This window comes from Acomys minous (assembly GCF_964271855.1).
Source record: "Acomys minous genome assembly, chromosome: 2".
NCBI lineage: Eukaryota > Metazoa > Chordata > Mammalia > Rodentia > Muridae > Acomys > Acomys minous.
The window spans coordinates 42,794,023-42,814,663 of NC_140484.1; the positions used below are offsets into that span (position 1 = coordinate 42,794,023).

Below are 20,641 nucleotides of genomic sequence, written 5' to 3' on the forward strand. Positions count from 1 at the left end.
CAAGAGTTGTTTTTATTTGCATTTCCCTGATAAAATCCAACACCCATTCATGTTTAAAGTTTTGGAGAGATCAGGCATACAAGGCACATACCTCAACATAATAAAGGCTATATACAGCAAGCCAATAGCCAAAATCAAATTAAATGGTGAGATACTTAAGGAAATTCCTCTAAAATCGGGAACAAGACAAGGCTGCCCACTCTCTCCATATCTCTTCAATATAGTACTCGAAGTTCTAGCCAGAGCAATAAGACAACAAAAGGAGCTCAAGGGGATCCAAATGGGAAAGGAGGAAGTCAAATTATCCCTATTTGCAGATGATAGGATAGTGTACATAAGTGACCCCCAAAATTCCACCAGAGAACTCCTACACCTGATAAACACCTTCAGCAAATTGGCTGGATACAAAATTAACTCGAAAAAGGCTGTAGCCTTCCTATACACAAATGACAATCATGCAGAGGAAGAAATTAGGAAAACCACACCCTTCACATTAGCCACAAGCAATATAAAATATTTAGGAGTTACTCTAACCAAGCAAGTGAAGGACTTGTTTGAAAAATTTTCAAAGCTCTGAAGAAAGATTTGAATCTTAATCATACACTTTTAAGAACTTTCTGTTTGGCGTTTGGTTTAGTTAGCTTTTCCCTAGGTGGCCTGGAACTCACTATATAGACCAAGCTGTCCTTGAAGATGACAATCCTCTGCCTCAGCTTCTATAGTGCTGAGGTTACAGACATGTTACTGACATGTTACTGTTTCTCCCCACCTGACTAACCTCTTCTGTAGACTTTACTTTTTAAATTAGTGTATCTCTTTGTTTTTTGTTTTGGTTTTTCAAGACAGGGTTTCTCTGTGTAGCCTTGGCTGTCTTAGACTCGCTTTGTAGAACAGGCTGGCCTCGAACTCACAGCAATCTACTTGCTTCTGCCTCCCGAGTGCTGGGATTAAAGGTGTGCACCACCACTGCCTGGCTAAATTAGTGTATCTTAAAGTTAATTTTCATATAGATGTATAACTTTAATAAATAGTAAAAAAAATTCATTGTGGAGGGTCAATATTTTTCAGGTACGCTTAACACCTAGTGGGAATGACATGAAAATTCTTCAGCCACATGTAATAGCTGTACGGAGAAATTACCTCCCAGCACTAAAAGTAGAATATAATACATCTGCACACCAATCATCACTCAGGATTCAGATTTATAGAATACAGGTGAGTCTGGAAATGAAGGCGAAACAGTAAAAAGCCGGATACATTCCCTTGGTCTGTTTTATCTAGTACAAAGCCAAAGAAGAGGGCAAGATGGAAGCCAATGGGTAGAAACAAATTGGAAAAGAAGCCAGGATTACATGTGCCTGTAATATCAGCACTTGAGAAGCTGAGGCAGGAGGATCACCATGAGTTCAAGGCCACCCTACTGTGGATTGAGACTCTATGTTTAAGAAGGAAAGAAGGCTTGGAGCGGGGAGAGATAGTTTGAGAGGAAGAAAGGAGGACTGGACTGAAGTTGGAGACTGAATGTTCATTTTGTACTCAGTTGCGTATTGACTAGTCTGATTCTCTGTAATTCTTAAATTATGTTCTAGTCAGGTCGTGTATGTGACATGCTATATACTGATTCCTGTTTCATTTTCTTAGATCCAAAACCAGATTCATGGTGCTATTTTTCCTTTCGTGTTTTATCCTATTAAACCTCCAAAGTCTGTCACCATGGACTCAGGTTTGTGTTTACTTTTAGATTGTGCTACAAACAATTGTGTGGCTAGTTGGTTTATTTGGCTACAAAAATGGCATTGTCAAGTTTAGTCTTGCTAGATCATTAGATAGTAAAGCTGCTTAATGAAGGACTAGGAGTTAGTTATTCAGGAAAACATGTGAAATGCTGAGGGTAAGGTTATTCAGAAATACATGTATTGAAGTTTTTAAAAATAGGAATTTTAAACTGTATTACTAATATGTAAACTACTTAATAATCTATAATATTTGAAAACATTAGGAACTGAATGAAAATGAGACAGTTTAGATTCAGCTTTTTAAAGCTTCCATCACTTGCTTTATGTGTATGTCTAAGAGTATGTAGTGCACCATGTGCATGCCTGGTGCCAGCAGAGGCCAGAGGAGCAGAGCAGATTCCATGCAGCAGGAGTTACAGGTGGTTGTGAGCTGCCAGTGTGTGTGGGGAAGAGCAGCAAGTGCACTCAAGCCCTTAGCCATCTCTCCAGCCCCCAGATGCAGTATTTTCTGAATGGTCCTGAGTTCTCCAAATGAGAATAACTGACTCTCTGTCTCCAACCTTTCTCTCCTCTTTTGTTTTTCTTCTCTCTTGTTTATTTCTCTCACTGTACTTTTTCTTTGCTCCCTACCCCCTTTGCACTTCACCTCTCTTTGCTTCCCTTTTCTATGTTCCCATCACAGACCTCATGTTAGGGACTTTACACTTTCTTGTGGCTTTTCTTCATAATTTCCTTGGAAATCTTTAAACCACCTTACATGCATTTACTGATCCTCTTAGAAACATGAACCATGTTAATATGTTTTCATAATTTGCTGATGATTCTAATCCATATTTCTAATATAAAGTAATTAATTTTGTAGTTATCCTTAAAGTGACTACAGATAACTAAAAAGGTAGTTCTGGAATCTGAAATTAAGACTATATTATGTTGGAGGTGTCATTAATTTTAGTTGATACTGCTGATTTAGTACATGATAATTTTCCATTGACATGTGTTTTAAATTGAAAGAAAATGTCCATTCTTTTGGCTTAAAGGGTGATGAGCATAATAATATTTTAAACTTTACAGCACCAAAGCCCTTTACAGATGTCAGTATTGTCATGAGATCTGCAGGACATTCCCAGATATCACGCATTAAGTAAGTGTCTTTATATATTTCTTGTATGTTTACTTTTTTGTATGAACATTTGAATATTCTTGTTCTTGTTAAAACTAAATTTCATGTGAGTCAGATATTTAAGTGTAAGATTCTTTATTATTTTCATTTTATGTACATTTACTTTACTGTTTTAAGTTATTTATAATGGCCATACATAGTTTTAGAAACAGTGGCAAAAGTAAGATCCCTGTCTTTACTCACAACTCACTCATTCTAAGAAGCAGATTATCTGCCCAATGGACAGGAAATTCTCCACAGTTTTGTGGAGAGTGGGGACTTATTCTGACATGAACTCTGGTGCCCCATATTTGACCACTTCCCCTTGGGATGGAGGCCTGATGGCACTCAAAAGAAAGAATTGATAGCCTATGACCATATAGTCAGGGAGGAGGCCCTCTAGATCATAGACCTAGGGGAGGGGAATGGGGTGAAAGCAGGAGGGAGGGAGGAACGGGAGTGTACATGTGATAGGATAAGAATTGAGTCATAATCTGAATAAATTAATAAAATTAAAATTAAAAAAAAGAAGCAGATTATGAACCACAGTATCTATCTAAGTGATAAGTCCCTCTTTATTTCTTCCTCCCTTCCTAATCTCCAAAGTGACTTGTATTTGTTTCCCCCCAAGTTTGATCCCTGGAGCCCACACAAAGGTGGCACATATGACCCACACACATACATGCACACTGATAAATAGATAAAATTTAAAAATAAATAATGTTTTTACTTTTATTTTTATTTTCTAATTTTCTTTAAAAAATTTGTTTCCATATATATATGAATGCGTGCCTTGCCTAAACACGATTCTACATGCCAGGTGCTTGCTGAGGCCAGAAGAGAGCATGGGATTCCCCGGGGCTAGAGATGCAGACAGTTATGAGTCCTGCTGTGAATGGTGGGATTCAAACCCAAGTCCTCTGTAAAAGCAGCCAGTGAATTCTGTTAACCACTGAGCCATCTCTCTAGCTAGCTGGATTAATAATCTAATTGTCTTAAAATACTTCAACCTACAAAATACTTTGAGGACTTGCTCTTGTAAATTAAAATTTGTATTTAAATGTAATGATTTACAACAAGTAGTTCTTGCTCATTCATTGTTATTGCTATGTAATGATCTGTTCCATGACCTTCCGACACAAGTCAGTTTTTTCTCTATGGCCACTTTCATATTTGAGTTCCTTGCTGTTACAATGTAGCGTGGGCCATTTCATTCATTCATTTAGTCCCAAGTTTCAAAGTTCTAATGTTGATCTAATTTATTTCGTCTAACTTTCTTTATATATTTACTTGAAATGTTTTAATGTTCCCTACATTTTAATATAGGTACTTCAAAGTGTTGATTCAAGAAATGGATCTCAGGTTGGATCTTGGATTTGTGTATGCTCTAGCAGACCTTGTCACAAAAGCTGAGGTGACTGAGAAAACAGAGGTGAGACTTAGAGTGACAACATTTGACAGGAAACGTTATCAAAAGAGAAAGTCTAAGAAAACATTACCAAATTTTGTGCATAAAGTTGTAGTCAATATCTAGTTAAATTCAAGAATCTCTCATCACATCTTAAATGCCTTAATTCTGTTTAAATGTTATGTGCTTTTCCTATAATATTTATATAAGCAAAATCATATACTTTGTATGTTTGTTGAGGACTTATTTCATAATTTTTTTCTTTATGAGAATTTCATACATGTATATCATGTAATGTCATATTCGTCCCCACTGTATCCCCATCACCTAGTATGTTTTTAAGGTTTCTTTGCGTTGTAATAATTGATTACATGAGTTTGTTTTACTGTACCTACCCATTTGTCACTTACTTGAAATCTGGATTGCTTTTACCTTCTGGCAAGTAAATTGATGTTCATTGTGTATATATTGATTACACATGATGAGGAATAGCTTGAGATTTTTTTTAATATCTGTGTAATTTCTGCAACTTCAAGTATTTGAGACTTTTTGTTCAACACATAGAAGTAACTTAGGTCTGTCCTTAGGAAGAGAAGTGTTAGTGATTATCAGACATAAGAACCACTGGCACCTCATGCAAAATTATTTAGTGCCTTTTCCTTTTTACATTATATTACTGCCCTCTAAATTGCAACAAGACAGGTACCAAAGTGCTACAGATCGCTTATAGAACTATGTTTAAAGAAGCAAATATCCACGAACTATGTTGCTGTAATGTTTGTAGTGCTCTTTTCACATATGATCTATAGTCACATGAAGTAAAGCTGGATATCATTTAGTTGAAAGATAAAAGATATGTTTATCATGTGGTTTGTGGCAGACTTTCCTAGCAGTAACAATACAAGTGACTTCTGAGGCAGTAATTTCTAATTAAGAATAATGCTGACCTAAGTTTTAGAGAGAATTTTTTTAATCTGTGAGGTATTGGCTTTAAATATTTTACATAAACAGGCCCTTTCAGTGTTTATATTCCTTGTATAGGTTGAATATTTTCATAAGGATGTAGAAACACTTGAACAAGAATATGAAATGGTTTCATCAGTAGATCAGTCACAAGTCAATCTCTTTGAATATTTTCATATATCTCCTATCAAGGTAAGAAAAATACATCATTTTATTTTATAAACTTGGTAATTACAAATTGGTTTGATCTCTGAAGGGAATTAGCACTTAAGTTATCTCCTATAACAACATAGTAGTTTATAGTTTTACAGTTACAGATATAAATAACATTTGTATTTTTAAGAAAAATATTTTTTATTATTTAGAAGTAATAGTGAAATCACATACAACATGTGTCTACATGTCTTGGCATTTTGTTATTTTTTCATAAATTGTGATAATTTTCTAAGTGTGCTGTATGTTGTAGCTATATTAATTTATAAAGTATGAGGCACAGGGGCAATACACATTACTGTATACACACACGCGTACATATGGGTATGAACACATGCATACTGCAACAAAAAAAAGTTGAATATAGAATATAAGTATGTTTTAATTTTATTACTATGGGTGCGTGCCTGTGATGTGTGTATGTGAGTACAGGCCTTTATTTGTCACGGTGGATAGCAAGAAAGAGGATAACCTCTCCTTCCACCATGGGTTCTGAGTTTGAACTCAGTTTGTCAGGCTTATGTACCAAGTAATTTTACCTACTGTGCCATCTCACCAGCCCAAGTCTAAGTTTTGATTTTGGTTTTAATGTCTGTGAATGCACTTGTCACTGCAAGCACAGAGACAGGTGGGAATCAGTCTTTCCATTGGTCATATGGTTCACAGGGATTGAATTCAGGCTTTAGACTTGGCTGCAAACTCCTTTATCTACTACTAAGCCATCTTGCCAGTGCTATCTAAATGTCTAAAACAATTTCTGCAAGTTATTTATAGCACATTAAAATTACTATTATAGCACAATCCTATACATATAGGAGATATATATATACATACAGTACAACACAAAAGTACTTTTAACCTGGCTTTATTGGGCTAACTTAATTGTACTAGTTATATTTGTATACTTTTAGAGATGTGTGGTTATTTTTAACAGCTTCAGAATATAGGTTGTTAGTGTTACTAAAAATATATTAAGTAAAGATTTTCCCACAAGTTGGAGCTTCATGTGATAGTGTTTGTAAGCTCTGCTTCATGATGCTGAGGCAAGGGGCTTCCAAGTCCAAACAGCATGAGCTGCGTAGTCAGGTCCATTATAACATCTTAAATTATAAATTTTAAAAAGAGCTATATTGGATTTTGACTTTTTAAAACTTTTTAGTTACTAAGTTGGCATAATTGAAGAAGCTTTGAGATCTCATTTATCGTTTTGTGAACTCAATATTAAACTTGTGTAAATGTTAATTTGCCACTATGGGGAAAATGCTTTACTGTGTTTCTTTATCTCTTCAGTTGCATTTGAGTGTTTCGCTGAGCTGTGGTAGAGAAGAAACTAGAGATTCAGAACAACGTGGAGGACTAATTCCTGTTCACTCTTTAAATCTTTTGCTGAAGAGTATTGGTGCCACCCTTACAGATGTACAAGATGTAGTTTTTAAGTATGTTCAATACTTACATCTATCAATTAATGAATGCTCCATTCATGTTTATTTAAAATTTTTGTAAATGTGAAAAGTATATTGAAGTTTATAGGCAAATATGTTTCTGACTTTAAGTGAGTCATAATCAATATAACACCCAAGTATTTTATCCACCCTTAATAACTAAGTTAAGAGTAATTTTTAAGTAATTTTCTTAAGAAAAAGATATTCCGTTTTATATACTTTAGAAACTCTGGCCCGAATAAAGATCCCTCAAAAGAAGTGATACTTAAGAGATACGGTGTTTGGAAGGTAGGACATTCAAACCCATAAGGCTGTTCAAAGATTATGTGACTAGACAGAGAATAATTAAGGGATTGATTTAAAAGAATACATTTAATTACAATAGTAGCCAAGCATTGATTTTTAGGCTAGGCACATGGGACACATATCTAGTCCCAGGCTAAAGTGGAAAGATGACTTGAGTTTAGGAATTCAAGATGAGTATATATGACACAGTGAGAGCTCATCTCACAAGCAGATAAAAACATATTTCTACTTGGCTGTGAATCATAATGGAAACTAATGGAGCATCTGACCATTGATTCAGAGTCTGAGTAGAGACGGCTTTAGAAAAGCATGGTCTTCCCAGAGAACATCTTTGCATGCCTACTTACTAATAAGGGCATGAGAATCAGATGCAGCTCTCAGTCTAACAAGGAAACAGTCAGAATTAAGAACACAGCATTGAAGTAAGGTGAGTATATCTTCTGTTCTCATGGTCAGAGAAAAGAGCGCTCCAGTTAGTGCGCCAGTTGCTGCCTCTGTTTTCATCCCAGAAGGAAGATCTGTAGCCATCTGAAGTCTGACCATTCCTAGGCAGACCTGAATGCACCTCAGCTTCTCAAGCATTTTCTTTTAGGGCCTTTATAGGGCAAAGTTGGGAAATAGTCCTATAGGTCCGTGACTGAGATCTTTGTCTTGGTCTTTGGTGATTCTCTTCATAGGATAAGAGTTATAGACTTTATCAGATTGTTAGAGAATTTCCTCAAGTAAAACATACCAAGAATTACATAGGATAAATATATTGGGAGAGATGTGGAAAAGAAAATTCTAAAGAAAATAAAACCAGTCATCAATAATGAAAAAAAATTTCCCACCCTCCATGCATACATGTCTATGTAAATATATATGTGTTAATTTGTTTTTTCAGGCTTGCCTTTTTTGAACTCAACTACCAGTTCCATACAACATCTGAATTGCAATCTGAAGTAATAAGACACTATTCCAAACAGGTTAGTGTGAGATTATCTTGCAGGGGGATAGAAAGATGTAAGCTCGTGAAGCCTTGTGTCTGTCCATTCATGGACAATATAGATTTGTCAGGAAAGCAAATTGCAAGTTTCAAAAATTTAAACTTTGGTTTCCCCTGCTCAGATTTATTCACATGAAGTTAAAACCCAGCCACCATTTCTGCTTTTGTCCTTGTTCTTAAAACATAACAAACCAACCAAACAAACAAACAAAAAACACTATTAGAATTTCTTTCTGAATCAGTGGAGATTAAAAATACATAAACTTTTTATAACATTTTAATTCATCATACTTCATATCTTGAATCTATAAGCGACTGATTAATGCAAATATTTTTACTGTAGACTTGTTGAGTCATCTATATACCTTGTCTCTGGATCTTTTCAAGTCTAGAAAGATTCCTATTCCTCAGGATTTAAATTTGAGTTCTAGGCAGGCATCCCACTTTTGCCGTGGACTTTGTGACACTGGGTAATCTATACGATGGTGATAGTAATAACTTACAAGAGTGGAACACTGAAAACCGTTTCTGTATTCTAGAATCTACAATCTAGAGTTTCAGTTTATCACTTCCAAGTTGCTCTTTAAAAACTAAGTATAGTAGGCCGTGGGAGAAAACTCAGTCTCTGAAGTGCTTACCTTGTTTTGAGCCCTAGAACCCATGTGAAAATGCCAGGTATGCTAGTGCATACTAGCAATCCCAGCACTGAGTGGTCAGAGGCAAGATCACTGGAATTTCATGTCATCGGTCTAGGTAATTAGACCCTGTCTCAAAGAAGAATGTTCCTCAAGATGACTCCTCAAGAGTTCAACCTCAAAGCAGGTTGAGCTCTGCTTTCAACAGTTACCCATACACAATATGCACCTCCACACACATTACACAAATATGCATTTTTAATAATTATATTTTTAAGTAGAGAATTGTAATAAAGGGGCTAGAGAGCACTTGCTGCTCTTCCTAAGGAGTCTAGTTTGATTCTCAGAACCCATGTGGTAGCCCACAGCCTTTTCTCCAGTCCCAGAGAATCTGACGCCCTCTTCTAGCCTCTGAGTATACTACATGCATATGGCACACCATGGCACACCAACATATATGCAGGCAGAACAACCATACACATAAAAGAAAATGAAGAACAGAAAGAAGAGTAGCAGAGTTTGGGTCTTGAAATTTGTAGTAAAGATGTTAGCGTGAACAAACTGGATGTGTATGCTAAGTAATCTGTAAGGATAATAGTCTCATGATGTTGACTGCTATTCAAATTTCATTTTTAGGCTATTAAGCAAATGTATGTACTCATTCTTGGACTTGATGTTTTGGGAAATCCCTTTGGCTTATTTAGAGAATTTTCAGAAGGAGTAGAAGCCTTTTTTTATGAACCTTACCAGGTAAAATATTTATTTGTATTATATAATGAATAATATAAAATAGTGTTTTCTTAACGTATATTTCAGTTGTTAACTTGAGCTTGAGTTATTAACATGTGAATAAATTCTGAGAGACTTCACAAAATTACTCTGACCTTAATAGGGGAGTTTCTACTTTTTCCTTCAAAATTTCAAAACTTAATATTTTATTAAAATCCCTATTTAAAGTGTTGATTTGGAGTAAAAAACAGTGAGTACTGCTTGGACTGTAGGAAAAAGAACCTCACCATTACCGTAGCTTTGTTTTGTACAGAAGTATGTGATTGTAAAAAACAACCACACGTCATGGCATCATGCAACGCAGTTTTAATGGGAATAGAAAAGAAGTGTTCTACATCCCTTCATAATTTCCCTACTTTACTTATGAAATGCATAACAAAAACAAAGTAGGACTAATTTTTGTTCTAAACATTGACATTTAAAAATTAGAAATGATAAGAATTTTAAGTTTTATTTTTCTAAAAGATGCTATCATTACAGTTCCAGTGAGAAGCAAACTTCTCTTCTCCTTTCTCCATCTGAAACAAGTTCTGCTTTACCTTTTACACTTTGAGTTTTATGAAATTACCCTGAGAACTGAGTGATTTTGCTGGCATTTTCTTTACTCCATGTATCAATGAGTTCATCCTTTTAATACCACTATTCTTGTCACCTTAGGGGGCCATCCAGGGTCCTGAAGAGTTTGTGGAGGGAATGGCACTAGGATTGAAAGCACTGGTTGGCGGAGCAGTTGGTAAGCAACTGAAAGCCCAGCAGTACTGCCAGAAACCAACAGCCGCTGAGCCTTTACTTGACATACTGCTCTCTCTGGTAGGTGGACTCGCTGGTGCCGCCTCCAAAATCACAAGCGCTATGGCTAAAGGGGTAGCAGCCATGACAATGGATGAAGACTACCAGCAGAAGAGACGAGAAGCAATGAATAAGCAACCAGCAGGCCTTCGAGAAGGCATCACTCGTGGAGGGAAAGGCCTCGTTTCTGTAAGAAATTTCATGAGGTTATAGACATGTGAGGGAATAAAGAAATAGATATATAAGTCCACTTAAATTACTATTGAACATTGTAATGTGGCATATAAAATATTTCAGTAAGCTCCAAAAGCATTCTATTCAAATAAAACACTCAGGAAATAAATATGCTAATTATTGTAATCTATTGGAAGAAATAACTCAGAAGTTTATTTATTGAAGCAAAATGGTCTTGTACATATCATATGGAAATATAACTTTTCAATTGTGCTTTCCTTCCAGGGTTTTGTAAGTGGCATTACAGGGATTGTTACAAAACCAATTAAAGGCAAGTGTTATAGTTGCTGTGGCTGTCACATAGCTCACATGTTGTTCCATTTTCATTTGATCTAATTGCTTGATCTGGTTGTGTTTTACAGGTGCTCAAAAGGAAGGAGCAGCTGGTTTCTTCAAAGGTGTTGGAAAAGGTTTAGTTGGAGCAGTGGCAAGGCCAACGGGTGGCATCATAGACATGGCCAGCAGTACCTTTCAGGGAATCAAGAGGTAAAACCTTTGTGAGTGACATAAATAATATCCTGAAGCCATGAACTGTCTCTGCTGTTGGTTTGCAGGCTCCTAGTTATAAACACTGCGGTACAGCAGATTGCATATGACTTCCTAATTTTAATTCTTTCTAAGTTGCTGTCATTATGCGACTTGAACGTTGTAGAGTTTGCTTTTGTCCACTGTTTCCAGCAGCTGATGTCAAGAATGATTTGGCCAGCTAAGCATTTACTCAGCTAAAGTACATCTGTGTATGCTGCTTGTGTCAGTTTTAAGTCAGCAAATCATCCCTGCTTTTGAGAAATAAAAAATGGCTCCATTCCTTACTTCACATTACATTTGCCTTTCCCCTAGGTTTATGATCTTATTATAAGACCCTTTACATTCATTTTTCTCTCTTCATTGTTTGTTTCTGGTTTTGTACAAGTTAGAATTAGAATTATAAGGAAAGAGGACCAGTTTCTTCTCCCTGTAGTTTTGGCTTCATAAAAATACCACTTTGAGTCACAGTTCTCCCAGAAGCTCAGAAGTCTGAAACACAAGGAATTCAAAACATGTAGCAAGCTATGCAGACTTCTCACAGAGCTGCCAGATTTGCCCTCCATTGGGAAAGCTTTGCCATTCTGGACCTACCTTCATCACCTTCAAGGGTCAAGGACAAAGTAAAAGATTTTAGAAGGCCAGGAACTACTAAGGGATGTACATATGAAGAAACACATCAATTAAAAGAATAGGCTATAAGAATCAAAGGTAAAATAATCAATTAGTAGATAGATATAATTGATCTATATAGAAACAATATTGGAACATAGTATAAGGTAATAATATGTGATTAGGAAAAGGAACAATTACTATGAAGCAGTTTAATGTCATTTGTAAAGTGCACATGCCTATTAATGAGATGAAACTAACTAAAAAATGATTAAAAATAATAAAAATTCCAAAAGATAAAAATTTTGAATTTGTGCTCAGTTCAGTTCCTCAATTTTTACAAAGCAAAAATTGATAAAGTTATAAGACCTTCCCGAATATTTATATAATGGAAAAATTTAACATTTCTTTTTAACTTTGATGCATCAAGAAGATAAAACTGAGTAAATGGATAATTGAGACATAATAATAAACCATTGTGTGTGTGTGTGCACACGCACGCGCGCACACACACACACACACACACACACACACACACACACGGGAAGGGAGGGAAAGACATTTACATATTTCTATAATATGATTTATATCAGCACTCAACATAACTGGCAGTTTTCTTCTGCTGACACATCTTACATTTTAGTATGAGAGTAAAGTAAATAAGTGATAAGTAATGTATGATATGTTAAGTGCTAAAAAGAAAATAATATTCCATGATGGCGAAAGCAGATAGAATTATGAATGTGGCTCAATGTAAAGTGATTGCTGAACATGAACAAATCCCAGGTTCAGCCTCCAGTTCTGAAAAGCTAAGAAAAAGGAAGAGCACATTGAGAGAGATAAGGCTAGCCAGAGTGGTGGTGGAAAAGTGCTGTCTTCCTTCTTCAAAGAGTAGGTGTGAGGGAGACTGGACCCCTCAGTCAGTGTAGGACACATCCAGACACCCAGCTCTTAGCACAAAAAGGCAAAGTGGGAGGAGGCTGCCTCTGAGTCAGGCAAAGGCAGATAACAAGCAGCAGCAGCAGCAGCAGCAGCAAATGTGTTTTGCAGGCATGGGTTTTTAAGGAGAAAAGGGGGACGTCTGTGCTAGAATAAGTTGGTAAGTTCTGATTGAACAGCTTAGCCAATATAACCAAATAATGAATTTTGATAGCTGGACCTTAGTGTTTAGTCTCAGGAATGAGTCAGTGTCCAAATAAGGGAATGGACTAAGGGGATTAGCTTTAGGATTGAGATCTAATGGTTTCTAGCAAAGGAGAAAGAAGGGTAAAATTAAAACCTTCTGTGCCATGTTTGCCATGTTTGCCATGTTTGTGCCTGTTGGAGAGCCCTTGGGTAAGAGATAGTTTACTCTGGTATGAGTAACGATGGTTTAGGACCACTGATTCAGTGACCCCAGATTCCATGTCCTAATGTGGTAACAGCTAGTAATAGGACAAAGCTAGCTAGAACTCAAGACACTTTTCAAATACATTGTTTTTGTTAGGTAGGCAGGTTACATACAGAAAAGTGGGGAAATCTGTTACAGGCCTCCTCATGCCATCTGGTGACATTCTTAGTTTTGGGCTTTATTTATTATTTATTTATTTATTTATTTATTTATTTATTTATTTGGTTGGTTGGCGAGTTGGTTTTTGTATTGATGGAAATTAGTAGCTTGCTATTTATAGGTTTTAAAATTTTGGAGTAGTTGTTGGACTGGGCAGTAACTTCCATTCCATGGGTCTAGTCTGCAGCATATTGATTTTCCATAATCATGAAGTTCAGTCATCTGGCCTTATAGAATCTGTTTTTATTTTTAAAGAGGAAAATACTATCTTTTGTAATGAAATAATTTTTAACTATAACCATTAGCAATATATTACTTAAAGATAAAAAATGATCACTTAACTAACAAGTGATTTTTTTTTTTACTGTGTTCAAAGCACTGTTCAAATACTCTTTTACAAATATCTCTAAGTGCTAGTTCTTTGATGATATTATTCAGGAATACAATACATTCTGATTACTCTCTTTCCCTTCCATGCCTATCAGCCTTCCCACCTCCTTCACCCTTGCCTTCTGTTGATACACTCATTCTTGTGCAGATCCATTGCTGTTGGGAGGACTTTGACTTTTTCTTAGGACTCTGGGAGGGTTTTAAGCCAGCAGAGGTTTATGAGCTGGTGCTGTACTAAGAGGCTACAGGCAGATCAAGGATGAAATAGACTATGTGACTGTAATCTAGACGAGAGATGGTGGCAACTTGACCATTACAGTGCCAGGAATCCTGGAAAGAGATCCATGCCCAAAAGCAACTTACAGAAGAATTTGTTTTGGCATACAGCCCCAGAGGTTGTACAGTTCCCATCTGAAATGGGGGGGAGGGCATGGCCACAGATGACAGGAGTAGGAAGTTGGCTGATCAGATTTCTACCGACAAGGAGAAAACAAAATATGCATTGGACATGTGGCAAGTCTGTAAGCTCAGAAAGACTACACCCAGTGGCGTGCTACCTGCAGAGCATTCCACATCCCTAAAGTTTTGTACCCCTCCCCTGCAACCAGAGTTCAAATGCATGAGCCTATGGGAGACATTTTTCATTTAAGCCATCTTTGATTACCTGTTCATCAGTAGATGAATATTTAAGTTTTGTTCATTTTTGTTGTCAGGCATGTTAGCACATATTTTTAATTCCAGTGCTTGGGAGGCAGAGGCAGGTGGTTCTCAGAGTTTTAAGCTGGCCTGGGTTACATAATGAGTTTCAGTAAGGCCCTATCTGGAGATGGGAAAAATAAATAAAAATTAAAACCCTGTTACTCATCGTCACTAAAACCTTTCCTATGTAACTTTCTCTGGACAAATGGTTTGTGTTTGGAATTTTTCTATGCTATTTTCTAAGAATCATTATTTTCCATTTTGCTCAGGATACCCCCCCCCCTTAAACACTACTACAGGGATTCTGATTCTTTGTATAAAGTAGATACACAACACTCCCTTCTCAGAAAGCCTTTGATCCAGTTGGCTACCCTCAGATGCGTAGGTGAAGACGGCTGTACATTTATGAACTTGATGGTGTAGGTAGTGGCTGAGTAGCCAGAAGTAAAAGATTAGGACTAGGTATGTATGGAAAGCAAGAGGGGACAAATGAGGGTACTCATTGGATTAGGCTTTCCTTCCCCAAACATGGCACCCCTATCCCAAATAAGTTATTATGTATAATAATGTATCCATTCTATTGGGGAATTAGCTAATATCAATTACAAAATATGACAGAAATATTTCAGGTTAGTATATGAGCGGGAAAGTAGGCACAGCTTAGCCGGTTTATACTTCAACATGAAAGGAATAGTTTTCCTTCAGGTACCATTGACTGAGGAAGGTTACAATCCACAAATAAGACAAATCCATCTCTTCACTTCGTGACTGCCTTCTAAGCTCTATGAAATAGTCCTGACAAAAGCAATGTAAGGATGGAAGGGTTTGTTGGGCTCATGTCAGTACACATTTAAAAAGCAGAGAGACATTTCATCATCTTCAAGGGGAAGGATTTCTTATATCTTTTGACCCTGACGTGCTTCATTACAGAATTTTTCGATTTTTGTCTTGTCTTGGTCTTCCTTACCTGTGCTTATTCTGCCTGTTTTTATTTTTTTATTTTTATTTTTTTTAGATCTGCCTGTTTTTAAATAGCTGTTGGGTATAAAGTAGTATCTCATTGAAGTTTGAAGTTACATTTGCTTAATGCCATATGATGTTGAACATCCATGTGGGATCTCCCATAAAAAACAAAACAAAATCTGCTTTCTTATTATCATTACAAAGGAAGCCCAAAGAAATTGATTAACAGATCTTTTTATAGTTTTATTTTTTTTTCTAGGAAATTTCATGATTTATGTCTTAAAACCATTTAAAAGTAGAGAAATTACATGGTATTCTTATTTATATGAAGTTAGGTAGTTTTATTATTTTAATTAGTACTTACATATTTTCATACTATTTTAAATTTTTTTGTTTTTAATTGAAATAGAACGGCATTACTTCTTTTCCTTCAGCCCCCAGCTACCTCCCACAAGCTCGTCCCGTGCCACCTACTCTCAAGTTGATAGCCTCTTTGTCTTTGATTATATTTATTAATGCATATATATGAAAGTACATATGCAAGTAAATATAAATACAACTTGCTCAGTTATCTGTGTTAAATGGTTTTAAGGCTGAGCACTCTGTGTGGACAACCCGTAGGAAAGCTCGTCCCTGGGCGAGACTTGTTTTCCTTCTCTCAGCACTCACCAGTTGTCTGTAGTTTTTTGTTTAGGAATAGGACCCTGAGACGATTTCCGTTTCCACTTTAACATGTCATTGTTACTGCCACTGTTCAAGTCTTGTTTTTACAGCTGTTTCTAGAAGAGACTGTCTCACAATCAACTAGCTGATGTTCAGGCTCCTAATATTCTTTCCATATCTTCTTTCATGATATTCCCTGAAACCATAAATACAGGTTTTGATAATTTTTAAATTAAGTTTTATATATACATACATGTATATATAATAAACTGTATGTTTATTATATATGTGTGTATATATACATATATATACATATATATCTGTATAATTTGTTTCTATTGTTTTGTTTTTAGAGCTACAGAGACTTCTGAAGTAGAAAGTCTGCGACCTCCCCGGTTTTTTAATGAAGATGGCGTTATCAGACCTTACAGGTTGCGGGATGGTACAGGAAATCAAATGTTACAGGTAAGTAGAGAAAAGTCTTACAAACTGAAATCAAATCTCATGACTTAGGGTACTTTAAAATAGCACACAATAGCTTAAAATAGGTTGGGCTCTTATTTGTCCCTTCAGCTTTATTTATACTTTTATTTACTTAGGCTTTAAAGTACATCTATTTACTATAAGATTTTTTTTTCTTTTTTACAGGCATCAAAAAGTTTGATATGAAAACTGTTGTTGCATGACTTTGCAAGTAAAAGCCAACAGTAGATTTTAGTTTTAAAGTTTTACAAACTCTGTGCAACTGTTTCAGAATTTTGACTCTAGAGAAAAGATTGTGTATAGGTAACTTATGTTAGGAATGTCAGGAATTTTCCATAGACTGTTCTTGGTTCTGCTTTGGCTGTCGTAGATCTCACTTAAAGCCAGCGTGCCTTTCTGCCTTCAGAGCTGATAGCACATACCTAGCTAGATGGTTTCTGTTTGGGGTACTGTCTTTCATACTGCTGCTAGTTTTTATATTAAATGTAACCTTCATTTTGAATTTATTCATGAATGAAGGGCATCCTGGTTCTTAAGCATCTTTGACAATGCCCATATTAGTATTGTGGGATTTGATGCACAGTTCACCTCATGTAGTACTTTCTAGTAAGAAAATACAAGTTGAGGGACAATAGGTCGTCTCAGTCTGGAATGGTTTGTCAGTTAAGACAACTTTGTTACTTGATAACTCAATTTTAAAACTTAGGTTGTGGTAAAAGTAACAATTAATATCCTAGGCTATCTCATTGTAAGGTTGTATATTTGTGGTTTTGGTGTGGAGTACTAAGCCATTTATTTGAAAATAAGGAGTCAGTATTTTTATAGGTTTGAAAATATTCATAACAATAATAAACTGTTGAAACATGGAACTTCTTAAGGTTAAAGTAACCACGATAAAAAATTAAAAATTTTACTATTTTACTACTACATGTAAAGTATATATTACTGCATTAAATGTACTTTACATCTGTATCTTCTGTTCAGTATATTAAAATGTAACCATAGGATTGAAATGCAGTAACATTTACTTTGACTTTTAAGTCTTAGTGAAGTGCCAGAATACTTGCAAATGGAGATAGAATTGTCCGTCCCCTGGGAGGTTGCACCTAAAGGACATGTTCTGCAATCTCTGCCAGGGGACTCTATTATTCCAAAAAGACAGAGAAGGTGTAGGCGTTACCTCTGGCTGATCCAGTTGAAGCTTTTCCACCCAATATCTGCCTGCCCATTTCAGAGAAAAATTGACATACTAACTTTTTGCTATACTGAAAGTTGAATGGTTTTCAAAACATAATTTAAAAATGATATTTCTCAAGAACTATATTAATACATTTGCTACAAAATAGGAATTTGTAGTGAGGAGAATTTAGAAATCTACTAGCCTCATTATCCAGGAACAGATTATACCAAATTTTTTTATGATTGATAATTGGCTTTCAGTGTCAAGAAAGTTCATTGCACACCTTAATTAATTGTTTTCTTTGGAATTTAAAACTGAATTTCTACATGTCATGTTTAAAGACATATTGTTTTTAGTACACCAGTCTCTGGTAAAGATTCTACCTCAGCAAATAAAATCTCATGATCTTTGTCATCTTTGTGTGTTTTTCAGCAAGTGTCAAACACACTAGTAACTTGAATACTTAACAGGTTTACAAGATGTCTTGGTATGTTTACAGTTAGCATTGTTTGTTTACAGATATAAAAAGTTGCTGTTCTGATAGTAATAGTGCTTTTCTTAAAAAAAATTGCTATATTTTAGTACATTTGTTAAAATATGATGTAATAAAATGCAAAATAAACATGGTAGAGTTCTTTTCTTCTATAGCAACCAAGAATCCCTTAGTTTTATCCTGAACACTACATAAGCCAGGCTTGGTGGTGCATGCCTGTAATCCAGCAGTTGGGAAATGGAGGCAGGAGGATCAGAATTTCAAGGCCATCTTAAACTACATAGCAAGCATGAGGTCAGCCTGGGAGAATAAGACCCTGCCTCAAAAAATAGGAATGTAATCTGCCTAGATTTCACCTAAATGATGTAATGAGAGTGTGTTATAGAATGTTTGTTACTTTCTACTTTCTAATGTTTCTACTTGTTTCTTTCTACAAAAAGGTTATCTGTGTTGACCAAATTACATATATTTATACATAATAGTTAAAAATATAAATACATTTATTTTATGCCATTCTATCTAAAAACCAGGATATTATTTAAGTGCTTCCTAGTAGCCAATTAGTGACTTATAAAGAAGTAGAATAATCACTATATTCCTAGAACACCTTATTGATACATGGAACCATGTGTGACGTGAGTGTGTATATGGAAGTTACCTTTAGGCTCTTTAAGTTAAAAGTATTATATCCACAGCTGAATCACAGATGAAAACTCTGCTTTAAAATTACTATAACACCGAACATTTCATAATTTTAACATGTTTTCCCTCCAGTTTTTCATACTTAACTAACCTTTATGCTTCTTTTTCCTTTGCCATGCTTACAGAAAATTCAGGCCTACAGGGAATGGATTATGACTCACAGTTACAGTAGTGAGGAGGAGGAGGAGGAGTCTTAGTCAGAGCTTAAGTGTTAAAGTTCATATGCTTCTTATCATTTTACTTGGAATCTTTGTATAACTGCTAACATTACACCCATATGTCCATTTTTAGGGAAGTTAAGCATTGTTTCCTTATAAAATGTTTTTCTGAACATCAGGGTAAAGCAAAAATAATTACTTTATTTACACACAGGAAAATGTACTTATCAGTCAAAGTATAGAGTGTATCATATATTGTAAATGTGCTTTTATTTATCCTAGCTTTGTAACCCACAGTTGTTGTTAGGACCTGACATTAGACTTAAATATAGTTCTAATGTTCATGACCTCTACTCTAAATCACCTGCATATTTGTTAGCCAAACACCTTTTTAAAAATAAAAATGTTATGTGAATTTCTGGGCTGTAATATAATACCATTGTTTAAAGGAAAAAGAGTGGGTAGGAGAAAGACTAGGAATACCATTCAATGTTTTATATGTATTTAGCACTTAAAGATATTTTTGTCAAATTTCTTTTCATAATAAACTTTCATTACTTGAAGCTGTGTGGATTTTTTTCTATTCCAGAATCATCTAAGTTAAACTATTATATAAAAATTCATGATTTGTCATAGATTAGTTATACATATATTCTAAAGTCTTTAATAGTTATTTTATTATTACTTACTTTCTTGTACACTTCTAAAACAGTTAACCAAGTTGATTAGTCATATTTATTAGCTAGCTTACATATCTATATCCTATTGGAATATTATAAATTAATTCAAAGTAATAGAATTTGTGTAATAAATTATAAATTTAGACTGTTTTTAGACATTTTTTAATATTATGAAGAAAGAGTATCTTTGTCTCTGAGTTTTACAAGCAAACCTTGAGCACTGGGTTTTGTTGTTGTTTTTTGTTTTTAATTTCAAACAGATAAGTGTATTTCTATTGTCCTACTTTGCTAGTATATTAGATGTGCTCAAAACAGCAAAACTCAAATGTCCTAAAAGGGTGACCTATTATTCACAGTTGTAATACATAATCACTTATGACTACTAAATTTTTTGGTCAGTAAAATAATAAAGGAATATTTAATGTACACTAAACACTTTTCTTATATTGAGCTTACTTTAGGTTTTAGGTGATAATTTGATTAATATTTTTGAGCTTTTCAACTCACGATTTGATTTCTGTATCTAACTCTTGCACTTAGCAAGTTTTCATCCCTATAAACAATTATCTCCTAGGTTCTTTGAGTACGACCACCCTACAACAGCAGAGGACAGATAGGCCCTTTGGAAATTCGTGACAACTGGGGGTGCATATAGCTAGACCTAAAAACAAGCAATTGGCAAAGAAATTTTTTAATACAATAATGCTCTTAAAATTAAAATAGTGACTGTAAAATACTAGCTATGATATCACACTGATTTTTGTCATACACGTACTACTTGTAACCCATGGCCAACATCACAGAGGTGCCTCTTCTGCTCAGAGCTAGCTGGAAGAACACAGTTGTCATGCTTTGTATGCATAAAGGAGGAAAAGTGCACAAATG

At 35.2% G+C, this 20,641-nt stretch overlaps 1 protein-coding gene across 7 annotated transcripts in view; it reads left to right on the forward strand.

Annotated features, from left to right (window-relative positions):
* The window catches only part of VPS13A (vacuolar protein sorting 13 homolog A), a 173,472-nt gene that overhangs the window by 137,034 nt on the left and 15,797 nt on the right, over positions 1-20,641 (forward strand). For 5 of the 7 annotated variants that reach the window (XR_014782857.1, XR_014782858.1, XM_084800462.1 and 2 more), the window contains exons 56-68: positions 1,069-1,215; positions 1,642-1,723; positions 2,808-2,877; positions 4,222-4,327; positions 5,345-5,458; positions 6,770-6,915; positions 8,111-8,192; positions 9,484-9,597; positions 10,294-10,369; positions 10,451-10,614; positions 10,885-10,930; positions 11,022-11,145; positions 16,414-16,525. Coding sequence is in view for 5 of the 7 variants with exons in the window: in XM_084800462.1 (XP_084656588.1) it covers positions 1,069-1,215; positions 1,642-1,723; positions 2,808-2,877; positions 4,222-4,327; positions 5,345-5,458; positions 6,770-6,915; positions 8,111-8,192; positions 9,484-9,597; positions 10,294-10,369; positions 10,451-10,614; positions 10,885-10,930; positions 11,022-11,145; positions 16,414-16,525 (1,383 nt within the window). In the remaining 2 variants the exon portion in view is untranslated. Of the gene's footprint in view, positions 1-1,068; positions 1,216-1,641; positions 1,724-2,807; positions 2,878-4,221; positions 4,328-5,344; positions 5,459-6,769; positions 6,916-8,110; positions 8,193-9,483; positions 9,598-10,293; positions 10,370-10,450; positions 10,615-10,884; positions 10,931-11,021; positions 11,146-16,413; positions 16,526-16,708; positions 18,135-19,043; positions 19,719-20,641 lie in introns of those variants that run through there. The other 2 variants (XM_084800465.1, XM_084800466.1) reach the window with 2 other exon arrangements.